Here is a 25,150-nt window from a genome sequence, read left to right as displayed (position 1 = left end):
TCATGTCATTTTTCTAAACACAAATTCCAAAATAACTATAAACCATTAACATACATCGTACGATAGATAATAATATACTAGTTCATCGCATACACTTAAAATCAATTGTTTACATACACATGATTTCCAAATCACAATATCCACAAATTCAAACAAATAATTACAAAAATCTTGAACTAATTCAAACATGATTTTGAAAATTGAATAAAAATTTGTGCTCTCTTCAACTTGCTCTCGGACTGTGTGCAGGTACGACTCGAAGAATGGAGGGTCGTCTTCGGCGAGCAGGGCGGTCGGCCGCGAGGTCACGGGCGCGGCCGGGGCTAGGACACGGTGCGGCTGAGGACAGGGACACGGCGCGGCGCGGCCAGGCTCGGCGGCTCCGGCGGCGACGTGGGAGAGTGAGAAGTGAGGAAGGGAGAGTGAGAGGGAGGGAGCTCGGTGAATGGAAGGGAGCTCCGGCAGGAGCCGACTTTTTATAGAGGGAGGAGAGGGAGAGCCGGGGAGAGAGAGGGTCGGCGGGGAGAGGGAGAAAGAGGCTGGCGGCCATTGATGGCGGTCGTTTCTCTATCAATGGAGAATGAGTGGGGGAGAGGAAGAGGGAGGCGTGTGGCGGCTGTTTCGGGTCCGGGCGTGGGCGGCTTGGCCGGGGAGGCGAGGAGGCTCAGCCGGGGTCGAACGCGGCCAGGGCGGTGCGGCGCACGCGCGGCTAGAGGAAGGGGAAGGGACTGGGGTGGGCCCCGCCTGTAAGTGGGAGAGAGAGGAAGGGGAGTGCGGCTGGGCCGGTTAAGCCTATATGAGCCGAATTCGAGCAGTTCGACTAGGGTTTCATAAATATGTTTTTTATCTCCCATAAAAATATAAATAAATATATTTTTAAATATATCAAAAATTGAAATAATTATAATAAAATCATTTATAGTTAAAATATTTATTTTTGGACCAAAGTTCCTATTTTAATTAAATGGGTTTCACATAAAAGGGATTTTATAAAATCATCAATCAATTATGAGCAAACAAAAATCATTCTTCAAAGAGAAATGAGATCAAACACTTGATTTAAATTTTTACTTTACTCACTATTAGGTTTTAAATAACTATTAATGTATTATTTTAAAATAATGGATTTGAGGTGTTACATATATTGGATTTCACCCCGGCGAATCAAAGTAGTAAGATCGTTTTGGATCCCCGCTGAGCCAAAAGTCGTTGCGGCTGGTGCTGAGTCGCCATGTCCACCTCAACAAATCGCCGCTCAACTGACATTCCTATAGTCCTACCGCCTACGTACAACTATCTTGACTAAGGAGCTGTTTGGTATTACGCCTAAACTACCACCTCCCGCCAGACTTTTGCTGCCGCAGGTGTGGCGGCCGATTCGGCCGCCGCGGCCTAGGCGCGGCGTGGCGTCGGGCGTAAGACACCAAACTGGCCCTAAGAGTTCTCAACTACTTCCACCGGCCACTATGCTGCCACCTCCTCCGCCCACCGCTAGCGTCTTCGGCTCCAGCCACCTCCTCCGCCTGCCTACGTCCACCACAGTCCCCTAGACGTCTTTGGATCCGGCTACCTTGTCCGTCCAGCGCGTTTGTTGGACATGTCTGGCACCTGTCAGGCCCTGCCCGATGCTAGGGTTTGGGCGATGACGTCCACCGTCTGACGCCCGGAGAGATCTCACCCGCTTTGTTCCATCAAGTTGCGAAGTAATGGAGGTGCTCTGCATAGGAACAACAAATAACAAGTTTGAGGAGTTGTTTTTCCTCGCGGCGCAACTCCACTCCAACAGACCACGACAACTGACATGTAGACCACAACAATCCGTTAGGACATAATAGAATTCTGACCAAAGATTGGATCCTTAAAAGACATATTTTAAAAGTTTATGGAACTGGTTGACACAGCCAAACAAGTTTAAAGTTTGAAATTGAATTTTACTCTATATTAAACTTTTCTAACTTTAATTATATGTATAGAAAAGCAAACAAATATTTATAATATTAAGCCACTAGATATAATATAAAATATATTAATAGTGTTTTAGTTTGATAACGTAAATTTAATGTACTTTTCAATAATAATTTTGGTCAAAGCTAAATGAGTCCGATTTAACGTTTAGAGTGACCTAGGGCGTGTGCAACCCTAAGACTCTAGTCGATTTTTCAAGTACAAAAGACAAATAAGATTTTATTTGGATACACTCCGGTTTCTTTAAAATTGGTTCTTAGACTTATTTTCTAGAAACTAGCTTTTAGAAGAAAAAATGAATAACGTGTTTTGATCTAGTAGTTTTTTAAAATTGGTCTCTATACCCTTTCTTTGTTTAAAGATTTCTGGGTCAGTTCCCGCGCATTTTACTTTGCTCGCGACCGTACAAGATTTTATTATATTATTAGTAATACGGAGTATTAGCTAGCGACTCATGATGCACCTGGAACATGAAGGGATCACGACGCAAGGTGGGTACGGCACCCCACACCGGCGTTCGTGATTTTCCTTCCCAGAAATTGCAGCGGCGAATCATAGTGGAGAAGAAGACACACACACGACTCACGATTTCCTTTCGAGAAGGAGTATTTTCTTTCTCATAAAGGTAGCACATAATTAACCATTCAAAATTTGGTTTTATCTGAGGTGATCAGATTCTTGGTTTCTAAGAAACCAGGAAACTAGTTTTAAAAACTGAATAAAATTTTGGTCTCTTTGGAAACCAATTTCTAACAAACCTGATGGATTCAAACGGGATTTAATAGGTTGTATGATATAACTTTGATCTTTTAGATAATAAATACAGTTAAAATATAATATGTATTGAGAGTCATGCAAAAGCAAATTTTTTCAGAAAAGCCTGTGTCTTGTTTTTAATTAATTTTCGTAAAAATATTAAATGAGGTTTATATGCCGTTATATGAAACGGAGGGAGCTCGTAATCAAAATAGGATCGTTTTGGATCCCCATAGAGCCAAAAGTCAATGAAGTCGTTGCGACTGGTGCTGAGTGGTCGTGTCCACCTCACCGAATCACCGCTCAACCGTCATTCCTACAGGCTACAGTCCTACGTACAGCCATCTGGACCAGAGTTCTCAACTACTGCCGCCGGCCACCTCCTCCGCCCGCCGCCAGCGTCTCCGGCTCCGATCACCTCCCCCGCCCGCTTACGGCCATCTCCCCGCCCACCTACGGCCACCGCCGCCCGCGAAGGCGTCTCCGGATCCGGCCACCTCCTCCGCCCAGCGTGTTTACCGGACACGTCTGCCACCCGTCAGGCCCTGCCCGACGCTAGGGTTGGGCGACGGCGTCCACCGGCTGACGCCCGGGGAGATCTCGCCCGCTCTGCTCCATCCAGGTGCGAAGTAATGGAGGTGCTCTGCATCGGAACAGCGGATACCAAGTTTGAGGAGCTGCTTTTCCTCGCGGCGCAACTCCGCTCCGCCCTCGCCGCCTCTGGCTCCGACTCGAAGGTATACCCATTCGCAGTCTTCGCATCGTCTTGTCGTTCCCTCGTCCTCCAGTAGGACCTGTGGAGTAGTCGAGAGTTACAACTGCTCTGGGGGCAGTGTTGCTCCTAGTCCTATGCTTGATGCCAGAATTGGTTCGCAAATCTTCATTATTTGACCTCATTTATCTCTGGAATAATGTTTTCTTATTCTCGGAGGCCGTAGTAGGAAATTAAATGGAATGGTATCCGTTGTTTTGAGTACCTCCTACATCGTGTATCCAATTAGCTGTGATGCAGGAATGGAACTTGGTCGAATAGTAAGGTTGCAACTTGCAGTGCAGGAACTCAAATTTACGTGCTCTTCCACATATGATTCTAATTGGCAAGGTATAGTTCTTAGGCAGTAAGATCAAGGGCTAAAGATAGGTTTATGAGTTTTAGTGTAACAAGGCGATCTGTCTCCCATCAATAGGGCTAATTTAGCTATCTCCCATCAAGAGATGCAATATTGTTGGCACCTTTGCCATTTATTTTTCAGCTATAGGCTTACAGCTGCAGTATTCCAGGTCAGGAATTATCTAATGAAATTCAGCTAACATGTGTTGGGAATTTGGGATGGTTTTGCAGGTTCAAGTGAGCATAGTGGATGTCTCCACAACTGAAAAGACAACGGCAAATGATTTCAAAGACATCATATTTATCCCTAGAAATACAATTCTTTCATGTCATTTGGGTGTTGACCAACATAATCTTCCAGATAACAGAGGTGAAGCAATTGCACTCATGTCAAAGGCTCTTCAGAGCTTCCTTAAAAAAAGATATGACAGTGGTATGCTGGTGGGTGCTGTTGGTTTAGGAGGCAGTGGAGGAACTGCACTAATTGCTCCTGCTCTGAGGTTGTTGCCACTTGGAGTGCCTAAGCTTATTGTATCTACTGTTGCCAGTGGTCACACTACACCTTATGTTGAAACATCTGATTTGGTCTTGTTTCCTTCGGTTGTTGACATCTGTGGAATAAACAGTGTCAGTCGTGTTATATTATCTAATGCTGCAGCAGCTTTTGCTGGAATGGTACATGGAATCTTGTCGGCGTCCAATGAGTCTGATGAAACGTCAACAAAGCCAACTGTTGGTATTACTATGTTTGGTGTTACAACACCATGTGTAAATGCGGTCAAGGATAGACTGAACAAAGAAGGTTATGAGACCCTTATATTCCATGCCACAGGTGTAGGAGGCAAAGCAATGGAAGACCTAGTTAGGGGTGGTTTTATACAGGTAATGTGTTGGATCCTTGGCTCTTTATATTCTGTCCCCATGTAATGGTTGTTATTTTCCTTTTTTTCCTGCCTGATACTCAGATCAATCTAGTTAAGATAGGATTTATTTTAGTTCATTTTCCTTGTGTGTTGTAATGTTTGAACTTTCCTAGTGAACATAGTGGTTTTCCTCTTCTTCTCATGTCTCTAGAGTTTCTCATATTACTTATATTTGAATGCATATAGGGCGTGTTGGATGTAACAACAACAGAAGTTGCAGACCATATTGTAGGGGGCATCATGGCTTGTGATGAGACCAGGTTTGATGCAATTATAGAGAATAAGATCCCTCTTGTTCTTAGTGTTGGAGCCTTGGATATGGTAAACTTTGGAGCTCGAGATACAATTCCTCTTGCTTTCGCAGACCGAAATATTCATGTTCATAATGAGCAGGTTAGCATATCAATAGTTTTTAATTGATACTCCCTCCGTTTCGTTTTAGTTGTCGCTGGATAGTGCACAATTGAACTATCCAGCGACAACTAAAAAGAAACGGAGGGAGTACTATCAGTAATTTTTACTATCTGTGATTCCAAATATAGGCCCATCTTAGGTGTCTTAACTCCTAGATTATTTTTTATCTTTGATTACCAGTAGCTAAACAGTCATATAGACTGACAACATAAGGTTGACATTACTAGTTTTATAATGAAAAAATATTTCCATATTTACAATTATTTCTATTTGGGATGCTTAATCAAAATGACGTATTGCAGACTGTGTCAATGTCGTATGAACATATATTTGGGATAAGAGGAAGTAAATCCTTCATCTTTTTTCCAAAATTTCCATGTATGTATCTACAGATAGTGCTTTGCCACAACAGATAGTTGAACCACTATCTTTAGGGATTTGGTTGTGCAGAATGAAGTTACACAAAGCATAACGATGTCAAGATAGTGCTTTGCCACAAACAAATAGACTAGAGCAACCTAGGAGGAACTAGGTGGCATTTTATTCAGAAAGAGAATGGACACCCAAATTTTCCTCGGTGAGGACTTAAACCTGCGTGGTCTGGACATATATCCACACCCTTGACCAACTAAGCTAGCCCCGCTTCATTAGTGTTTTGCCATCAGGGGTGTATCTTTCAACTTATCAGTTGTCTTAATGGCTCTCTTAGCTATCTGCCATTTCTTAAAGAATCCGGTCGAAATTTATACAAACATTGACTGTTAAAACCCAAAAATGCATGATTGCATGTACATGAACCTTTCTGCACATTGTAGTTCGATTATTCAAAGAACTTAGGAGCTGAGTCTAGTTCAATTTTTCCGGTTCAAGTCCTCGTCGAGGTGAATCTTAGTGTCTATTTCTTCTTAATTAAAAAGCAAAGCCACTTAGTTCCTCCTAGGTTGGTTGAGTTTTTTTTATTATTTCAAGTACTTTGCTTGTTTTCTATTTCTTGTACCATCAGTAACAATCGTGTACATATTGAAGGTTTCATTGATGCGTACGACTGTGGAAGAGAACAAGAAATTTGCTAGGTTCATTGCTGATAAAATAAACAAATCTTCATCCAAAGTTACTGTTTGCCTTCCCCAGAAGGGCATATCTGCAATAGATGCTCCAGGAATGCCATTCTATGATCCAGAAGCTACATCTACACTGTTGGGTGAATTAAACACCCTTATACAGAGAACCGATATTCGAGAGGTTACTCCATGTTTCATAATTGTCAATGCTAATGCATCTTTAGGGTGTCTTTAGGTGAACGGAGTTTGTTGGCTTCTCGACAGGTGAAGCTGTTTCCTTACCACATCAATGACCCTGAATTCGCAAATGCATTGGTAGATGCATTCTTGAGTATGGATGTACAGGCCTCTAGTTCAGCCCAACCTAAGCAAGATCTTAATATTGGAAAATCCTGTTCAGGACAGAAAATTTCAGATAGTTCTATTATATGGAGAACTCCTGTGGATTTTCCAGATGCAAAACCAGGTTAGTATATTTAACCCCCTGAATCTAGGAAACAAATTGTAAAACATACCATAGGTCCTTAAACTTTTATTGCATTCTCATATGGGTCAATGAATTCCCAAAATGATCATCTAGGTCCATCAACTTTTCAAGTGGTTCATTTTAAGTTCACTTTATGTCAATCATGAACCTGAATTCACACTTCAAATGAACCACTTGAAAAGTTGAAGTAGATGATCACTTTGAGAGTTCATGGACTCATGAGAAAATAAGGAAAAAGTTCAATGACCCATGGTGCATTTTGTTATGTTTCATGCACCATCCAGATGAACCAAAAGCTTAAGCCATTGGGATGAGGTGTGCAATCCACTTTATACTTCAACACTCCCATTCATGTGCAGCCACATACAAAGCGCAAATGTGGAAATAAAGGAGCAGAGGACAAGAATGATACCTTTGCCAAGACTTGAACTCGATACCTCTAGCTTTGATACTACTTAAGGTTTTATCCACCAACTAAATTAACCCAAAAGCTTAAGCCATTGGGAGGTGGACAATCCACTTTATACTTCAACCCATTTCACTCAAAAAAATAATACCATCTTAGTTCTGATTCTATTATCATCTCATGTGCCCAAGAAAATTCTCATTGTCATAGAAATATGACTGTTGATTCAAACTTGTTTCAGGGTGAAAATAGGATACTGTCAAGTGAATGGAAAAATATGCAGCGCGTTAATTGGTTTGAACAAATGAAAGCACTAGCAAAAGTCAGAAACCACACAGTTGTACCTGTAACTAACCATGTCAGAGTGGATAATGAGTCACTGCACCTATGACACAATTATACAAAAAACTAGAGTACTATACCATGTTACCAACCTAAGAGGAACTGGGTGACATTTTATTAAGAAGAAAATAGGCACCCGAATTTGCCTTGATGAGGACTTGAACTTGGGTAGTTTGGGTATACATCCATACCGACAATCAACTGAGCTAGTTAAGCTTCCTTATGATGCAATTATACTCATTTTGACTTCACTTTATTTGTCCAGAAATGTAGCATATGTTGAATGGTGTGCTAGGTTCTTTTATTGGCCTTGTCATTTGTTATCAAAGCTTGCATGTCCTTTTCGAACAGGTGTAGCCCTATTTTCTATTCCTTTTTTCTTGAAAACGCACAGGAGAACTGCCCCTCATTGTATTAAGAAGAAAAGTAACCAGGCCACGAGGGTCTAAAGAAGGCCCGATACAAAAGACCCCTTACGGGCGCCAGAAACACGCATACAGGAAGGAATCCATCTAGGAAATCAGAAAAACCCACACACTGCCAGGGAAGTCCCTAGGACTCAACTAAGGGGGCTGCCAGGTAAGAAATGCCTTTTTGCCCCCGTTATTTCCCATCGATGCATCTCCTCTTTTGCCCAGCTAAGGATTAGAGTTATATTTGAATTCCAACCATCAAAAACACATCTATTCCGGTGATTCCAAATCGCCCAAGCACCCAAAACGATAAGGGAGTTAAGACCCTTTTTGATAAGCCCTCTTACTGCTCCTGCTGCCTTTTCCCACCAGCCTAGGAAGGAGGAAGCAGCCATCTGTGGTGCGAGAGAGTGCAACTGCTGCCTTTTCCCACCAGCCTAGGAAGGAGGAAGCAGCCATCTGTGGTGCGAGAGAGTGCAACCTAAACTGTCTCAAGGAAAGATACCAGAATTCTCTTGCAAAGACACATGCCACAAGGAGGTGGTCCATAGTTTCAGCCTCTTGGTCACACAGAATACATTGCTTCGCGTGTTCTAAGCCCCTTTTTGCAAGTCTATCCGCTGTCCAACATCTTTTCTGAGTAACAAGCCAAATGAAAAACTGGCAGGAAGGAAAGTTTAAGTGCAACAATGAATGAGTTATTTCCCACTTCAGAGATCAGAACTGCAGAGAAAAATACTCAAGCCTTGCCTGGTACTTGGATGCGGAGATCTGTCTAAGGTCGTTTGGAGTCGGTTTTTTGTAACCAAAGCCATCGCATGCGGAGAGCCCAGCAGAGCTCAGGAAGACTAGAGATTCCCAAGCCACCCAGCTACAGGGGACGGCAAACCTTACCCCATGCCAACAGACAGTGGCCACCTCTAACACTTTTGCGACCCCTCCAAAGCAAACCTTTTCTTATTTTGTCAATAGCATCTAAAACCCATTTAGGAAGGGCAATTGCCATTGCTAGATAGATAATCATGCTTGTAAGAACATGTTGCACTTGAACTTTCCTTCCTGCCCTTGTCATTAAGTCAGCCTTCCAACTTGGGAGTTGATCTGCAATCCTATCAATTAGGGGCTGGTATTGCTGTCTAGTCAACTTGTGTAGAGTGTTCTGAACTGCCAGCAAAGAGTCCTCTGAACACCGGATGGGATAGACATTATATTTGTTCGCATTATTATGGAGGCCGGAATCGTCTCCAAAGAGCTGTAGGATATCTAGGGTGAAAGAAATATCAGCTGCAGTTAGGTGAAGGAAAAGAGCCACATCGTCAGCATACATAGAGGCCCGGTGAAGCTTTTTTCTCACTGATAGCTGCTGTAATAAACCCGCCTCCTCAGCCTTAATGAACAGAGCACCACTATTTTCTATTCCTATTAACATGGAAAACTACTTGTGTTACAGAACTAGAACAGAGGAAGATCTAACTTTGAATAAAGTTAGGGTGTTATGGACCTGATATACCTGTGTCTGTGTCTGTGTCAGATAACTAGAACTTTCCTATAACGAGTCAGAGAAGCCACCACAGCTAACCAGAAAGCATATTTTTACATACCAGGCCAGATCATTTGTGTGCTACAACCAGCTTGCTTCAGAATTTATTAACGTTGTATTCCTGTTCTTAACTAGCTTCAGCAAAACTTGCCCTAATTGACTGCTCTTCCATGCTGACAGAAATATTGCGGAGGACGCGGTCAATATTACATAAACTGAAGGAACAGATCAGTGACGGTACTCCAGTTATTGGAGCTGGTGCTGGCACAGGCATATCTGCAAAGTTCGAAGAAGCTGGTGGGGTTGATCTTATAGTGCTGTACAACTCTGGACGGTTTCGAATGGCTGGAAGGGGCTCACTAGCTGGGCTCTTGCCCTTTGGTGATGCAAATGACATTGTACTTCAGATGGCCAACGAAGTGTTGCCTGTAAGTAGCTCAGAATCCAACATCACTCTGATGTCTGTCAACTTTATTGTGCACAACCATTGATGTAGATCTAACTTCAGGTGGTTAAAGGAGTTCCTGTTCTTGCTGGGGTATGTGCTACAGATCCATTTCGTCGAATGGAATACTTTCTCAGACAACTAGAAACCATTGGATTTTGCGGTGTGCAAAACTTCCCAACCGTAGGTCTGTTTGATGGGAATTTTAGACAGAATTTGGAGGAAACTGGAATGGGGTACAGGTATAAGTTCTACACATTTTAAACTTTTGGAAGTGCAATTTCTCCATGCATTACTGTTGTCATCGTGAAGCATTGCATAATGGTTACGGCTGTAAGTTTTTTTTTTTTCCTGAAAGGGAAGGACACTCTGGCTAGAAGTTGCATTAACTTGATTATATTTATTGTCAGCATGGAAGTGGAGATGATTTCAATGGCTCATCGCATGGGTTTCCTTACTACTCCATATGCTTTCAATCCGGATGAAGCTGCTGCCATGGCCAAGGCAGGAGCTCATATCGTAGTTGCACATATGGGTCTGACAACTGCAGGGTCTATCGGGGCAATGACAGCTGCCACTTTAGATGATAGTGTTTTACGTGTTCAGGCCATTGCGGATGCGGCATTTGGGGTTAATCCTGATATCATTGTTCTCTGTCACGGAGGTACATGCATTTTCAATTCTCTGAAAGATTCTTCTAATATGTTCTTAATTCTGGAATGATTTTCATAGTGCAAATAATCTAACTTGCATGCACGATTCCATAGGCCCCATATCTGGACCCCTAGAAGCCGAGTTCGTATTGAAGAATACTAAAAGGGTTCATGGATTTTACGGTGCATCAAGCATGGAAAGATTACCAGTAGAGCAAGCTATCACGAACACCATGAGAGAGTACAAAAGAATTTCCTTAAAATGAGAACCATCGTTTACATGCGTGATTTAAGCCTGCTGTTCTTTCGTTACACTTCGCAGATTCTGTCATCTCTGCCTCTTTATTTGTCATATACATTTTCTTACCAATGTACCTTTCTTGTTGGAATATAATCATAATAAATGTTTTCTTTGACGAGGCTGCGTAATGTCTTAATTATTACCGTCCATTCTATAATGAGGACTCATGAAAAGATGGCTCCCAGCCTTTCGCCTCCCAGCCCCACCCGCCCTGACGCCATCACCCTCCGCAGCCCCTCGCCGGAATTCATTCCGAACTCGGCGACCACCCCCTCGAACCCCTCCGGTGCGGCGCTGGGAATCGAGCCCCGCTACCCTGCGGCTTCTCTGGAAGGACGGTCAAAGTTCCAGCGGTGGAGTAATGAAAGTCCCGTCTCGTCCTCTTCCGGCGGCTCCCAGCGGGCACCTCGCTCCTTTAAAGAGGCCGTGCTGCTTAACGTTGGAAGCTCGTCCGAGGTGGTGAAGGAAGCGGACTGTGGGTGCACGGCGGACCTGAGTAGGGTCACTGCGCGCCCGTGTCAAGAAGGCGACGGTTGGCAGGTGGTCGGGAGGAGGCGCGCGCGCCGTACTGTTCCTCGTCTTTCCCCCCCTGTGGATCTCCGGAGTAGATGCTTTAATTGCTTCTCCCCTTCCCACTTTGCTGCTGCTTGTCGGCGGCCTACTCGCTGCTTTGGGTGTAGGGGGCTTGGCCACCGTGCTCTTGAGTGCCCCATCAAGTCCGTGGAGAAGAAGGCTGTGTGGAAACCTTTGAAGCAGCAGGGTGTGCGAGTTCCGGTGTGGCAGCGCCTTTCCGGGATGCATGGCCCCAGGCAACCAGGAAGGGCAGCCCCGGACATCATGCGGAAGGGATCGGTGTGGCAGCGGATCACTCCGTCGCAGCCGGCCTGCGGGGTGGAGCCTGTGCCCCCCCTGCCAATGGCGTCGGGCTCCGGACTGGTTGCTCCACCGGTTCATGGCTCCAGGAGGAAGAGGCGTAGGGCCACGCGTCGACCGGCCTTGGGGACGGTCTCACCTGCCTTGCAGCAGATGTCCTCTGGGTCGGTTTCTGCTGAAGTCCCTGCCCATCTTTCAGCTCTGGAACAGAGGGTTCCTGCTACACATGAAGGCCTGCTGGATGCTTGCCTGCCGGCGAGGTCCATGAGGTCTTCTTGCGTCTTGGCGTTTACGACGGAAATGGCGCGTGAAGAAGCAGCATTGCGTAAAGCCCTGTTCGTCTCGGTGGTGGGCACCAGGCCTGAAGTTCAGGGCGTTGAGGTGCTGGAAGAAGTTGCTCTCAGTTTCGGCATCGATGTGGCTGCTATGGCGATTCATCAGGCCATGCCGGAAGACTTCCTCCTGTTTCTCCCCGATGAGGACACAGTTTCGAGGGTCCACGGGGGAGGCAGGCTTTTCAGAGGTCCGCGCTTCAATCTACATTTCAAGAGATGGACGAGATGTGCTCATGCGTCGGCAGCAAACCTCCCGGCCCTGGTGGACGTAAAAATCCGGGGTATACCGCCTCATGCTTGGGCACGCTCTACGGCGGAACATCTGCTGCATGGCTCATGCCTTATTTCTGAACTGCACCCGGCGACGGTGGAGAAGTCTGACCTCTCGTCCTTCATGTTAAGGGCATGGTGCTTCAACCCGGCTCTTCTCCATCGTGACATGGATCTCCTCATCGTGGAACCTGGGCCGGTAGCAACTGAGATACGTTGTCTGTCATACAAAATCAGCTTGGAGGCCTTCCCGGTGGACTTTTCGGCGGCGGGGGGGGGACCCTCTCCCTCCCCCATCGACGGACGGCAACCCTCCCGGCGGCGACGATGGCCAGCCTCCAGGATCCCCGTCGCAACTTTCGAGGCGCCCGGTTCACCTTCGACTGGGCCCGCAGCGTTCGGTCCGTCAAGGGAGGAGAGCCGCGGCGCCTGGGGCAGGCGAACCGATGCTGTGTGCTTCGGGTGTCGGGACGGTGGAGCTGTCTTCGGATCCACAGTTATTGCTGGCTGGTGCGGCAGCCAGGGGTGGAGGATTTGAGGAGTGCATGGGGGAGATTAACAGGACAGCAAATCTCTGGGGGACATCGCCGTCCACGCGTGTTGATGGGGTCCGGGCGGAGATTGTTGGGCCACTGGAGAGGCCCGTTCCCACCTTGCCCCGACCTTTTTTGTGCGGTGGGCCTCTGGACTTGGTGCGGCCGGGAACGCCTCTGCAGAGAGGTGCATCTTGTCCGCGTGAGGGGCCTGTTCAGGTTTCGTCCCTGCTTATGTGTGTTGGGCCACTGGAGCAGAGGAATGCATCAAGTCCGCATGAAGGGCCTCATCAGGCTGCAGGGTCGCTGGAGCTGGTCCATGGTCAGGCTCCCCCACTGAAGTATTATTCTAGAAGGCGGATCAGGAGCCAGCATCAGGTGCAAGATGAGCTTGATCCTACATCCGATCACAGCAACAACTCTCAAGCTTTGGTTCAGCAAGGTATCACACCGGTGCAATCGTTTGTGGCTAGTGTTACAAGACCAATCTCTTGCATTCTTCCCCATCCGCCCCCACAGAAGAGAAAGTCTGCGCAGCTGCCTCCGGATTTTGTTCCTCGTCGTAGCAGCCGCCTGGCAAGCAAGGGTTTTAAATCCAGCAAAGATGCGCCTATCAGACATATCCAGCAGGATCTCATTAGAAGGTTGGGTATTGCTAGTGGAAATGAGGCTGTTACCACTGAAGCTCTTGATAAGTATGGACGTTTCTTCTCCAATCCACTATCGGAGTCCCACATCAAGGTTCTGGTAGCTTTATTTGGTTGGACTGTTCCTGAAAACGTGGAGAACTTGGAGACCATTCAGCTCCTCGCAGGAGATGCCCCGACGGATTCTGTTTAGGGGGCGCATAATTCTCTCCTTTTTCCAGTTTTTTTGTTGTTAGTCGCTTGTTTAAATGGATTTGTCCAAAATCATCATTTGGAATGTAAGAGGTCTTAATAAGAAAGCCAGAAGAGATGCAGTTCGTCAGACAATTGTTAGCGCTCGACCAGATTTGGTCTGCTTGCAAGAAACAAAGAAGGCCTCTATCTCCCGTTTTATGGTGATGTCTTTGCTTGGAAGTGAGTTTGACCATTTCATTTGTCTCCCTGCACTGGGCACGCGTGGGGGGATATTGGTGGCTTGGAAGGGGGGCACTTGTAAGGTTCTTCAGACCAGAGTAGATTTTTTTTTCAGTTTCTGTTCAAGTTGATCATATTTCCGGTACTCCTTGGTGGTTTACTGGGGTGTATGGCCCTCAACCAGATGATCAGAAGTTGCAGTTCTTAAATGAGTTGCGCTCAATTCGCTCGGCATGTTTCGGACCTTGGATTATTGGTGGGGATTTTAATCTTATATATCGAGCAGAAGACAAGAACAATGGCAACCTTGACAGGGCTATGATGGGTAGATTCCGTCGCATTCTTAATGAGTTAAATCTGTCGGAACTGCCATTGATGGGGCGCAAATTTACTTGGTCCAATGAACGAGCAAGTCCCACGCTTGTTCGTTTAGACCGAGTCTTTCACACTTCAGATTGGGGGGATTATTTCCCGGACTGCGTTTTGCAAAGTTCGGCAACAGTCATTTCAGACCACTGTCCTCTTCTGTTGGGGCTGCATGAGTATTCCCAAGGCAAAAGACGGTTTCACTTTGAAAGCTATTGGCCAAAATTGGAAGGTTTTATGGAGAAGGTGGAAGAATCTTGGTTACAGCCAGTGGGTTCCTTTTGTCCACTGCAACGTTTTGCAGTGAAGTTAAAAAGGCTTTCAAAACACTTGCAGTCCTGGAGTCAGCGGAGTGTTGGCAATGTTAAGAATCAGCTCTTAGCAGCTAAGGAAATCTTGCACCAGCTAGAAATTGCAGGGGATTCTAGGGCTCTGTCGCCTCTGGAGGAGTGGCTTCGACGACGGCTGAAGCTCCACTCCTTAGCTTTATCCTCACTGGAGCGCACTATGGCCAGAACAAGAAGTGGACTTCGCTGGTTGAAAGAAGGCGAAGCTAATACATCTTTTTTTCACCAACAGGCACGATATAGAAAGAAGAAAAATTTCATTGCAAAATTGAAAGTAGCAGACAGAATCTTGGTAGAGCAGGAGGAAAAACAAGAAGTTGTGTGGGATTTTTATAATAATCTCTTGGGGACTGCTGTGCAAAGGAACTGCTCTCTCAACCTGGCTGCTTTTCATATTCCAACCCGAAACCTTGAGCAGTTGGAAAGGGACGTCACTGAGGCAGAGGTATGGGCCACTATTAATTCTATCCCTTCAGACAAAGCTCCAGGGCCTGATGGATACACGGGGCGCTTCTATAAGCATGCATGGCCAATCATTAAAGGGGATTTCATGGCAGCTATGGGGAGGATTTTGTTGGGTGATGTATCGAATTTGCACCTTCTTAACTCAGCTTTGGTGACTTTACTTCCTAAGAAATCTGATGCTGCAGAGATAAAAGATTTTAGGCCTATCAGCCTTATTCATAGTTTTGCTAAAATTGTTACCAAGTTAATGGCAAACCGGCTTGCTCCCACGCTTCCTGAGCTGATATCCCCAAACCAGAGTGCTTTTGTAAAAGGGAGAAGCATACAAGACAACTTTATTATGGTGCAACAAACAGCCAGAGCAATCCACAAACAAAAAATCCCCAATGTGCTTCTCAAACTGGATATTGGCAAGGCATTTGATTCTGTTTCTTGGCCATTTCTGCTGGAAGTTCTTGGGCATCTTGGTTTCGGTCCAGTTTGGTGCAATCTTATCTCCAAGTTATTATGCTCATCCTCGACTAGGGTGCTGGTGAATGGTGAACCTGGAAAGCTTATTTGCCACCAAAGAGGATTAAGACAAGGGGATCCTTTATCTCCTATGTTGTTTATCCTAGTTATGGATGTTTTGAATTCACTTTTCTCGCGGGCTAGCGATTTGGGCCTGCTGCAGCCTCTCTTGAGAAACAGAAATGGGCAAAGAGTCTCCCTGTATGCAGATGATGTAGTGCTGTTCATGCAGCCAAGAGATGAGGAAGTGCTTATGGTGAAAGAAATCCTTAGAATTTTTGGAGAAGCTTCGGGATTGGTCACGAACTTGAGCAAGTGCAGTATGACTCCTATTCAGTGTGTCGATCCAGAGCTTGTGGAGATTAGGAGCATTTTTCCTTGCAAGGTTATGCCTTTTCCCTGTAAGTATTTGGGTTTGCCTCTGTCAATTAGGAAACTCCCGAGATCCTCCTTTAATGAGCTCATTGATAAAATTGCTGACAAGCTTCCGGGATGGAAGGCTGCTATTATTAGCCCGGCTGGGAGAGCTACCTTGATTAAGTCGGTTCTCACTGCAATCCCTATTTATCATTTGATTGCCCTTAACTGCCCCAAATGGGTAATTAGAGCTATTGATAAGATTCGCAGGGGGTTTTTATGGAAGGGAAGGACAGATGTTAGAGGAGGCCATTGTGTTGTCGGTTGGTCCAAGGTTTACAGGCCTATCAGTAGGGGGGGCCTCGGAATCCACAATTTGGAGGTGCTTGGCTGGTCTCTGAATATGCGTTGGATGTGGCTTAAAAAGACCCAGCCTGAACGGTCATGGTCAGATTTTGACATTCAGGTGCATCCAAATGCAGCAGCATTTTTCTCAGTCTCTGTTTGCTCTATTGTGGGAGATGGCCAGAATACTTTGTTTTGGACTGATAAATGGTTACATGGGAAATCTGTGGGTGAGCTTGCTCCAGTTCTCCTGAGTCGCATCCCCATGAAAATTCAGAAGAGCAGATCTGTGTACGAGGCTTTGCTAAATAATAGATGGGTGTCGGACATTACTGGTAGTTTGCCGGCCGAAGTGCTTATGGGCTTCTTTTATATATGGGATGTCACTCGGGGAATTCATTTGCAACCTGGAATTTCAGATCAGCATAAATGGCTGCCAACGGCCAATGGGCAGTATTCATCTAAGTCAGCTTATGATCGTTTCTTCGCTGGTTCCGTTTATTTTGAACCGTCCGAGCGAATTTGGCGGACATGGGCACCTCAGAAATGCAAATTCTTTATTTGGCTTGCATCCCTTAACAAATGTTGGACAGCAGATAGACTGGCTCGTAGGGGTTTGAACCATCCTGACAAATGTCTTCTTTGTGATCAGCAAGAGGAAACAGCACAACACATTCTGGTGGCTTGCGTTTTTGCTAGAGACATTTGGGCCCAGACTTTGAACAAGGTGGGATTGCTGCCTTTGGCTCCAGAAATAACAGATGTGGTTTTCCAAGAATGGTGGAGGAAGGCTGAGCAGAAAGTGCCAAATAGTAAAAGAAAGGGGTTTAATTCCCTAGTTATCTTGGTGTCTTGGAGGTTGTGGAAACAAAGGAATGCTTGTGTGTTTGATGGGGTATCCCCGAGTATCCGCAGCATGTTGCAAGAGATTCATGAGGAGGTTAAGCTTTGGGGAATGGCAGGAGCAAAAGATATTAGACAATTGTGGCCTTAATTTAAGTGGGGTGGTGGGGGTTGCACCCCCCCCCCCTTGTTTCTAGTTTCTAGTTTTTCTTTCTTTTATTTTGGTTTCTTTCTTTTTTTTTCTTTTTGTCCCCCTCTTCTCGTTTGCTGCCTTCTCGGGCACTTTGTTTTCTTAGTCCACTTGGGACCTTTTTCCTCTTAATATAATGACGCGCAGTTCTCCTGCGTGTTCGAGAAAAAAATAATGAGGACTCATGTGTATATAAACTACAAAAGAAAATGCAAAATAAGTATAGGTTGCATATTTAGGTTATGTTGGTTTCCTTCCGGGATTATATAATCCAGCTTATAGTTATAGATTATATAAGCAGCTTACTAGATTATCATAATCTAGTTTTCTAGATTATATAATCCACCTAATAACGTTGTTTGGCCTTGTTTGTTTTGGATTATAATCTTTCTAGATTATATAATCCAGCGCAAATAATCCAGCATGTAAACAAACACCTAGATTATGAGTTCAGATTATATAATCTAAAGTCCAGATTATGATAATCTCATAATCTCCTCAGGAGTAGCTTATTTGAGATTATTTTGGCAAAAGACTCACTACCCATGGTTATGTAAATAAAAATTATAATATATGTCATCCTTCTTTCCTCACTTCAAATAAACAAATGAGGGTACTGCTGTCTTTATGAATAATCTATATTTGTATAATCTAGACTACCAAACAACTACATGTAGATTATAATATGTCTAGATTATAATCTAGATTATATAATTTAGATTATAATATAGATTAATAATCTATAAGTTGAAACAAACAGAAACATGCCCTTTGTTTGGCTCTCAACTTATTTAAGTTCGATTATATAATCTCGAGGGTAAATAAACAGAACTTTAGGGGGTGTTTGTTTGGAATTATAATATGTTCTAACTTAAAAGTTGTTAGATTATATAATCTGGACAGATTATAATCCCAAACAAACACCGTTTAGTCTTAAATGTCTTATTTGAATTTTAGTTTCATATATAATATTATTCTGAAAGTCTTTGTGTTGTTTTTAGAAGTATTGGATCCGCGTTATAGTTGTGTGGTAGCTCGTTTCCTTCGCCACCTTTGAGGCTTAGATATAGATGGTCAATAAGCACGAGGCCCGCGAGCCCGACATGAAGCCCGTTGTTTGGGTCCGGTACGAGCCCGGTATGACCCGGTTCTATGTGGGCCCGGGCCAGCTCGGCACGAATAAGCGTGCTAAGCTCGGACAGGAAACTAGGCACGGTGAGCTAGCCCGGCACGACCCGTTTACCTAAGCCCACTTTTTTGCACTAAAACATGCTTACCGGCTTGCTTAGCCCACTTTTTTCGTGCTGAACGAGCCGGGCTCGGATAGGAAATCGAGCCCGCGGGCTTAGACGGACCGGCTCGGTTTTCTAACCGTGCCTAGCGGGCCGGACTCAAAATGGACCGGGCTTCACCAGGCCCGGGCCCGACCAGGCCGGGTGGCCCATTTGGACATCTCTAGGCTTAGAGGTGATACATATATATGAACCAGGTGCGCAGTGACGAAGGATGAACCAAAATTAAAGTGTTGATAACCTAACAGTGAAATAAAATTCGCACAACACAGTTTAAAGAAATTCATAGCAACAAAATAAGCCATGAATATAAAAAAAATACCTATTCAAGAGTCATCATGATCATAACCCATTTACAACTAAATATCGTATAACGAATAAATCTGAAAAAGAGAGAAAAGAGTATAATGGCAAATTGAGCTAAAACGGTTAAACAAGAGGATATATCCTGTGCAATCACTCATTTTGGTGCAAGCGTGCAATCAAACTATACAGAGCATCCAATCTAGATCCAACGGTTTCATATGGAAGGGGTTAAAAGTAAAATAGGTACTATGTTTTAGGTGAAAGGGGTTAAATATAAAATAACAGTCATCATTAGATCTAGATCGGATGCACCAGATCGCTTGATTGCATGTTTGTACCAGGATAAGTGATTGCATAGGATATTTTCCCGTTAAACAAATAAAATAAGAATACTGTTTTAGTTGAGTCCAACTAAACAAGTAAAAGCATTTGTCTAGTTTTCTTATTTTCATATACCTTTTTAATTTGCTGAAGGTCCCGTCCTTTTAAGATTTCTCTTCCTATATAACACATCATCAATGTAGTGAGTTTGATTTTGCCATGGGGCCTCCTGCGGAGGTTGATCCGGATTGGAAAGTAAAAATCACACAAAGCAAACGAATCAATGCATGGAATGGACAGTCACGAATCACACTGAGTCTGAATGGAATGGATCTCGACCAAGGAGTACTCATGTGCGTGTGAATTTGGTCGTTGACATCGCCTAGAGGGTCCATGTCAGTGGTGGCGGCTGGGCTAGCATCGCCGCCGCGGACGCATCGGGTAATGTGGTTGTTCGAACCCAAAAATGACCGTGCGGACGGTCCGGCCCGGAGGCCGGACGGTCCGCGGTCCGGACCGTCCGCGGTGGTGGCGCGGACGGTCCGCGCGTGCGCAGAGTCAGTTAGGGTTCCTAGTTTCTCGCGGGATTTGTTACCTAAAACCGCGGGATTAACTCGGAAATCAGTTGGAAGCGGATCCAGACCTCCCCCTTTATATAGATGAAGGGCTACGGCCGATTGAACCCCCAACAATCGAACAAATCAAGTCTATTACTCGTTTTTACCTTATGCATTAGGAGTAGTTCTAGTCTAGTTCTAGTTTAGCCCTAGTTTAGTATTCCAATCCCCAAATTCTCCGCCTCTCCTCGACTCTACGTCGATTAGAGGAGTCTAGGTCGGCCTGCCCGAGCCTAGACAACTCCTAGGATCTCTCCTCCCCGACGGGGTCCCTCTCGGGAGCGAGATCCAGGCGCCGTCGGCGATCTACCGCCGCCCCTGCGCACGCGCGGACCGTCCGGCCCTAGGGCGCGGACCGTCCGGCCGTCAGGCAGGGAACTCGAGCTCCTGCACCAGGTCGCGGACCGTCCGGCCCTGTGCCACGGACCGTCCGCGTCTGACCAGAGAGCGCCGCCGCCTCGCACCAGGCCGCGGACCGTCCGGCCCCTGCGCGCGGACCGTCCGCCCCTGTGCAGAGGGCACCGCCGCCGGTTCTTCTTGAGTGATTGGCGCTCCGAAAAAGCGTCAACATACTTTTGGCGACTCCGCTGGGGACTAGGTGTCTAGATCTGCTAAAAATCGGCCCATAAATGGCCGGTTCTAAGGATCACACCAAGATCTCCACTACCAACATCATCAAGCCGGCCATGGAGGCGCTCCCGGCTGATGACCAAAGGCCCTTTGAAGACCTCGTAATGCGCGATGAGAAGGAGGTGATGCGGCAATGGAACGAACAACGCGATAAGGAAGAGGCGGAACTGCTGCATAAACTCTCCGAACGGCGCAAGGAGGCGGCAGACAAGTACTTGTCACACTTCACGGTGGATCGCCACCAGAAGATCGTCCGTCAAGGGGAGATCGATATGGAATCTCTCCTACCTCCACTGCAGGGTCCCGCTGTAAGTACTCCAGATCTATCTCTTACGACTTTCATGGATCAACGAGGAGATCAGTTAAAGCAATATGTAGATGAATCTATTAAAATGCATTTACGTGCATACGAGAAATCAGCTGCTCCTAATTTTCCATCGCGAGAGTCTAATACAGTGCCACCCACGTCAAACACATCGGCTATAAACGGGTCACCTTTGACCCAGCCATCATATGGTATGCCGATGCACGCTTTCGTGTCACCATCACAGCCGCAACCACTAGGCACGCGGCAGGTACTGGACGCGACCGGACCGTCCGAGCATCATCTCAGACAGTCCGGTTATACCGCGGACCGTCCGGCGTATTTCGCCGGACCGTCCGACCAGATGCAGGCCCGCACACAAAACACTCAGGTCGCACCATACATGGCCGGACCATCAGGGTACAACCCTGAACACTTCGGCCCCATCACGGACCGTCCGGTGCATCACGCCGGACCGTCCGGATATGTTGCGGACCGTCCGCCATCTTACGTCGGACCGTCCGGATATGGCATGAACCGGCCAACGTATTACGCTGGACCATCCGACTCTACACGAGTCCATGCGCAGATTGCCCAAGTCACGCCATATATGGCCGATCCATCCGGGCACAGCCCTGGACCATTCGGCCCGATCGCAGACCGTCCAGTTCTTTACGACAGACGGTCTGGGTACGAGACTACCCACGTAGCACCATATACGGCTGGACAATCCGGATATACCTTTAGACCATTTGGCCAGGTCGCGGACCATTCGGCCTCTTACGCCGGACCGTCCGGATATGCATACGCAGAGCCGAGAGCTGCGCAATACGCACAGTTCCCACATTCATCGCAGCAACATTATGGTGCCCCACCAGCAACACATTATAATCATGTCATACCACCTCATGGACATAGGGCTGAATACTATTCGGCCACAAGAGAGCCTGAGGGGTATAGGGTAGGAGCTGGTGACATTAATAGGACACCTAACACACACCTCAAACATACCTGGGAGGAAAGCCGACAGAGTAATGTCAGGCAACCTGAAATCTCCACCCACAAACTCAATGGATGGTCGCCAGACATGGCAGAGAGGGTCAGAGACGAGGTAGCCGGGATGTTCAGGGACAAACTCGGTGTTAGTGTGTCAGGTACAGGGCAATCATATCGGAAGCCTTATAGCCACCGATTCGACACCGTGCCATACCCACAGGGAACTAGAATACCAGACTTCTCTAAGTTTTCTGGTGAAAGTGGGAAAAGCACACACGAACATATAAGCCAATTCATAGCACACTTGGGAGAATTGGCTGATGGGGAAGCCTACCGCGTTCGTTTATTCTCGTTGTCCCTTACTGATACTGCATTTGCATGGTACGCTGCTTTGCCACCAAATTCTATTAACTCTTGGGAAGAATTAGAGCAGAAATTTCATGAGCACTTCTTCTCAGGAGAACATGAGTTAGAATTGGCTGACTTAGCTTCAGTCCGACAGGGGCCTGAAGAATCGGTTAATGACTATATCCGGAGATTCCGGGACACTAGAAACCGATGCTTTCAGATTCATGTCGCGGAAAAACAACTAACAGGGCTAGCTTTCAATGGGTTGCGACCCTACTTAAAAGAAAAATTAGATGGCACTCAATTCTTTTCGCTAGTGCACTTGCACCAGCGGGCTATGACATGTGAAAGCCGAAGTAAGGAAACATCAAAATCGGCTAGCCATAAGATGCATCTAGTGGGATACGATAACTCGGACGATGAATCCACGGATGTATACACCGCCGAACTGGTTTGGCCAGGGCAGGCTAAACCTTCACCATGTTCTGCTTTACAGTCGATTCGAAAGAATCGACAAGAAGAAGTTAAGTTTACGTTTAATGTTGCCAAATGCGATAAAATATTTGACGAGTTACTGAAAAACGGCAACATTAAATTAACTCATACTATTCCTCCTCCTGATGAATTAAAGAGGCGTGCTTATTGTAAGTGGCATAATTCCTTTTCTCATGCCACCAATGATTGTAATGTTTTTCGTCGACAGATACAATCGGCCATAAATGAGGGTCGATTGGCTTTTCAGGAGATGCAAGTAGACACACAACCCTTTCCTGTTAATACAATAGAACTCACATGCAAAAAGGTCTTGGTTCGGCCCGAAATGGCCGATAAAGGCAAAGGCAAGGGTATCGTCATTGGCAATCCCCGCATGTCAGATATATCACAAAAGGAGATTGCTCGAAAGGCTTCGGACGAGAAGGCTAAAAAGTCCGAAGACACTGGGGGGCAGACACAGTTAATGAACCAAACACATCAGCCTAGCCCGAACATCGTAGATGGTCTGGCACCTACGTGCGGACGATGCGGTGCTCAGACAAACGGTCCGGCTAACTCAGCCGGACAGTCCCCCTATGACCAAAGGCGTCAACCTCTAGATAAAGCAAGAAAAAAGACGCAAGGTCAAAGCACATATAATCGGCTGATCAAAGCCGATCCTACTTTTGATCAGTTGCTCTCCAAAAATGCTAGCAAAAAGACTGTTCCACGTGATCGGTCAACAAAGAAACCCTGGCCACCTGCTAAAACAAAACGGTTAAACAAAACGGCCCAAAAGGCGACACAACAAGCATCGCCTATTCATTCTATGAGACCAGGGTACTTTCCACCTATTTACTCATCGTCGGTATATTATCCTGTTCAAACATGGAATGTCACGATGATGAATCCATGGTACATGTATAATCCCTTCGTCTATCCAGACTGGGGGCACCTCCATTCTATTCCTTTTGATCCATTGATCAAATGGTCATGGCCGAGAAAGATACAATCCGAAACGGCCTTTATATTGGTGCTTTATTGAATAATCTCCATATCGAAAAGCCGGTGACTTACATCAGGTTTAGTTCATATGCTTTTGGTTCGTCAACCTTCACCAAAAGGCAGGGGGCATATGTTCGAACCCAAAAATGACCGTGCGGACGGTCCGGCCCGGAGGCCGGACGGTCCGCGGTCCGGACCGTCCGCGGTGGTGGCGCGGACGGTCCGCGCGTGCGCAGAGTCAGTTAGGGTTCCTAGTTTCTCGCGGGATTTGTTACCTAAAACCGCGGGATTAACTCGGAAATCAGTTGGAAGCGGATCCAGACCTCCCCCTTTATATAGATGAAGGGCTACGGCCGATTGAACCCCCAACAATCGAACAAATCAAGTCTATTACTCGTTTTTACCTTATGCATTAGGAGTAGTTCTAGTCTAGTTCTAGTTTAGCCCTAGTTTAGTATTCCAATCCCCAAATTCTCCGCCTCTCCTCGACTCTACGTCGATTAGAGGAGTCTAGGTCGGCCTGCCCGAGCCTAGACAACTCCTAGGATCTCTCCTCCCCGACGGGGTCCCTCTCGGGAGCGAGATCCAGGCGCCGTCGGCGATCTACCGCCGCCCCTGCGCACGCGCGGACCGTCCGGCCCTAGGGCGCGGACCGTCCGGCCGTCAGGCAGGGAACTCGAGCTCCTGCACCAGGTCGCGGACCGTCCGGCCCTGTGCCACGGACCGTCCGCGTCTGACCAGAGAGCGCCGCCGCCTCGCACCAGGCCGCGGACCGTCCGGCCCCTGCGCGCGGACCGTCCGCCCCTGTGCAGAGGGCACCGCCGCCGGTTCTTCTTGAGTGATTGGCGCTCCGAAAAAGCGTCAACAGTGGTCAGTCTAGAGATCACAACGACTTCGATGGTGGGGGTAGGAGAAGAGGTGATGGGATGCGGCGTTCCAGAGCACCACAGGGTAAGTCATTGCCGATCGTTGTGGCGTGGGGCGGACTGCGGAGTTCAGCTAGACGGTTGGGGCGGTTCCGCGGAGAGGAGCTTGACCGGCACGACGGCCCGCGGGGGAGGACCTTGGCCTGCCGATTTTCGGGGAGCCGAGGAGGAGCTCGTTCGGCCGGGTGGCCTAGGACTGGAACGCGCGCCGCCGAGCCAAGTCGGCTTGGGCGTGGGCAGTCTGGAGCTCGGGCTCAGCGGAACACGGAGTCCAGAGCTTGACGCCTGGTGGAACAGGGACAGGGCGACGACGAACGAATGAACGATCGATGCAGGCAGGCACGGTCGCATGGAGCTTGTAGCTGGCTTCGTCGGTTGGTGACTGCGGCTCAGTCGACCGGGCGCGGGTGCATGCGTCTCACGTAGGGTTAGGAGTTAGGACTAGTTTTTTTCTTGTGGGTCTCTAGTTGGGCTAAGCCAAGGTGTTGCTCGAGCAACACCGGGCATATTGGGCCCCTCCTTTCTTGCAGGTACGAAGACTTCGTTAGCATCTGCAGGTCCATCCTAGTTGATAGTTCCTTTTAACTATTTAAAATTAATATTTTAAATAATATTCTAT

At 46.7% G+C, this 25,150-nt stretch overlaps 1 protein-coding gene across 1 annotated transcript; it reads left to right on the top strand.

Moving 5' to 3' along the window:
• The first annotated feature begins 3,052 nt into the window (after positions 1 to 3,052).
• LOC100383424 (TIM-barrel signal transduction protein) lies at positions 3,053 to 10,933 on the top strand. The gene is made up of 9 exons (NM_001176076.1): positions 3,053 to 3,458; positions 4,064 to 4,714; positions 4,942 to 5,148; positions 6,196 to 6,411; positions 6,495 to 6,696; positions 9,599 to 9,846; positions 9,927 to 10,105; positions 10,274 to 10,527; positions 10,631 to 10,933. Exons 1-9 carry the CDS (start codon positions 3,354 to 3,356, stop codon positions 10,780 to 10,782), a joined length of 2,214 nt encoding a protein of 737 aa, NP_001169547.1. The 5' UTR covers positions 3,053 to 3,353; the 3' UTR covers positions 10,783 to 10,933.
• Positions 10,934 to 25,150: the final 14,217 nt, after the last annotated feature.

The sequence above is a fragment of the Zea mays genome, chromosome 5, assembly GCF_902167145.1.
Source record: "Zea mays cultivar B73 chromosome 5, Zm-B73-REFERENCE-NAM-5.0, whole genome shotgun sequence".
Taxonomy (NCBI): domain Eukaryota; kingdom Viridiplantae; phylum Streptophyta; class Magnoliopsida; order Poales; family Poaceae; genus Zea; species Zea mays.
Note: the sequence above shows the minus strand (reverse complement) of the source record. Positions and strands in the feature narration are given on the sequence as shown.

Excerpts from the sequence above, each read along its gene's own strand:
- LOC100383424 (NM_001176076.1), top strand. The coding sequence starts at position 3,354 with ATGGAGGTGCTCTGCATCGGAACAGCGGATACCAAGTTTGAGGAGCTG. Across the intron at positions 9,847-9,926 it reads TGGCCAACGAAGTGTTGCCT|GTGGTTAAAGGAGTTCCTGT; the intron begins GTAAGTAGCTCA and ends ATCTAACTTCAG. Across the intron at positions 10,106-10,273 it reads GAAACTGGAATGGGGTACAG|CATGGAAGTGGAGATGATTT; the intron begins GTATAAGTTCTA and ends ATTTATTGTCAG.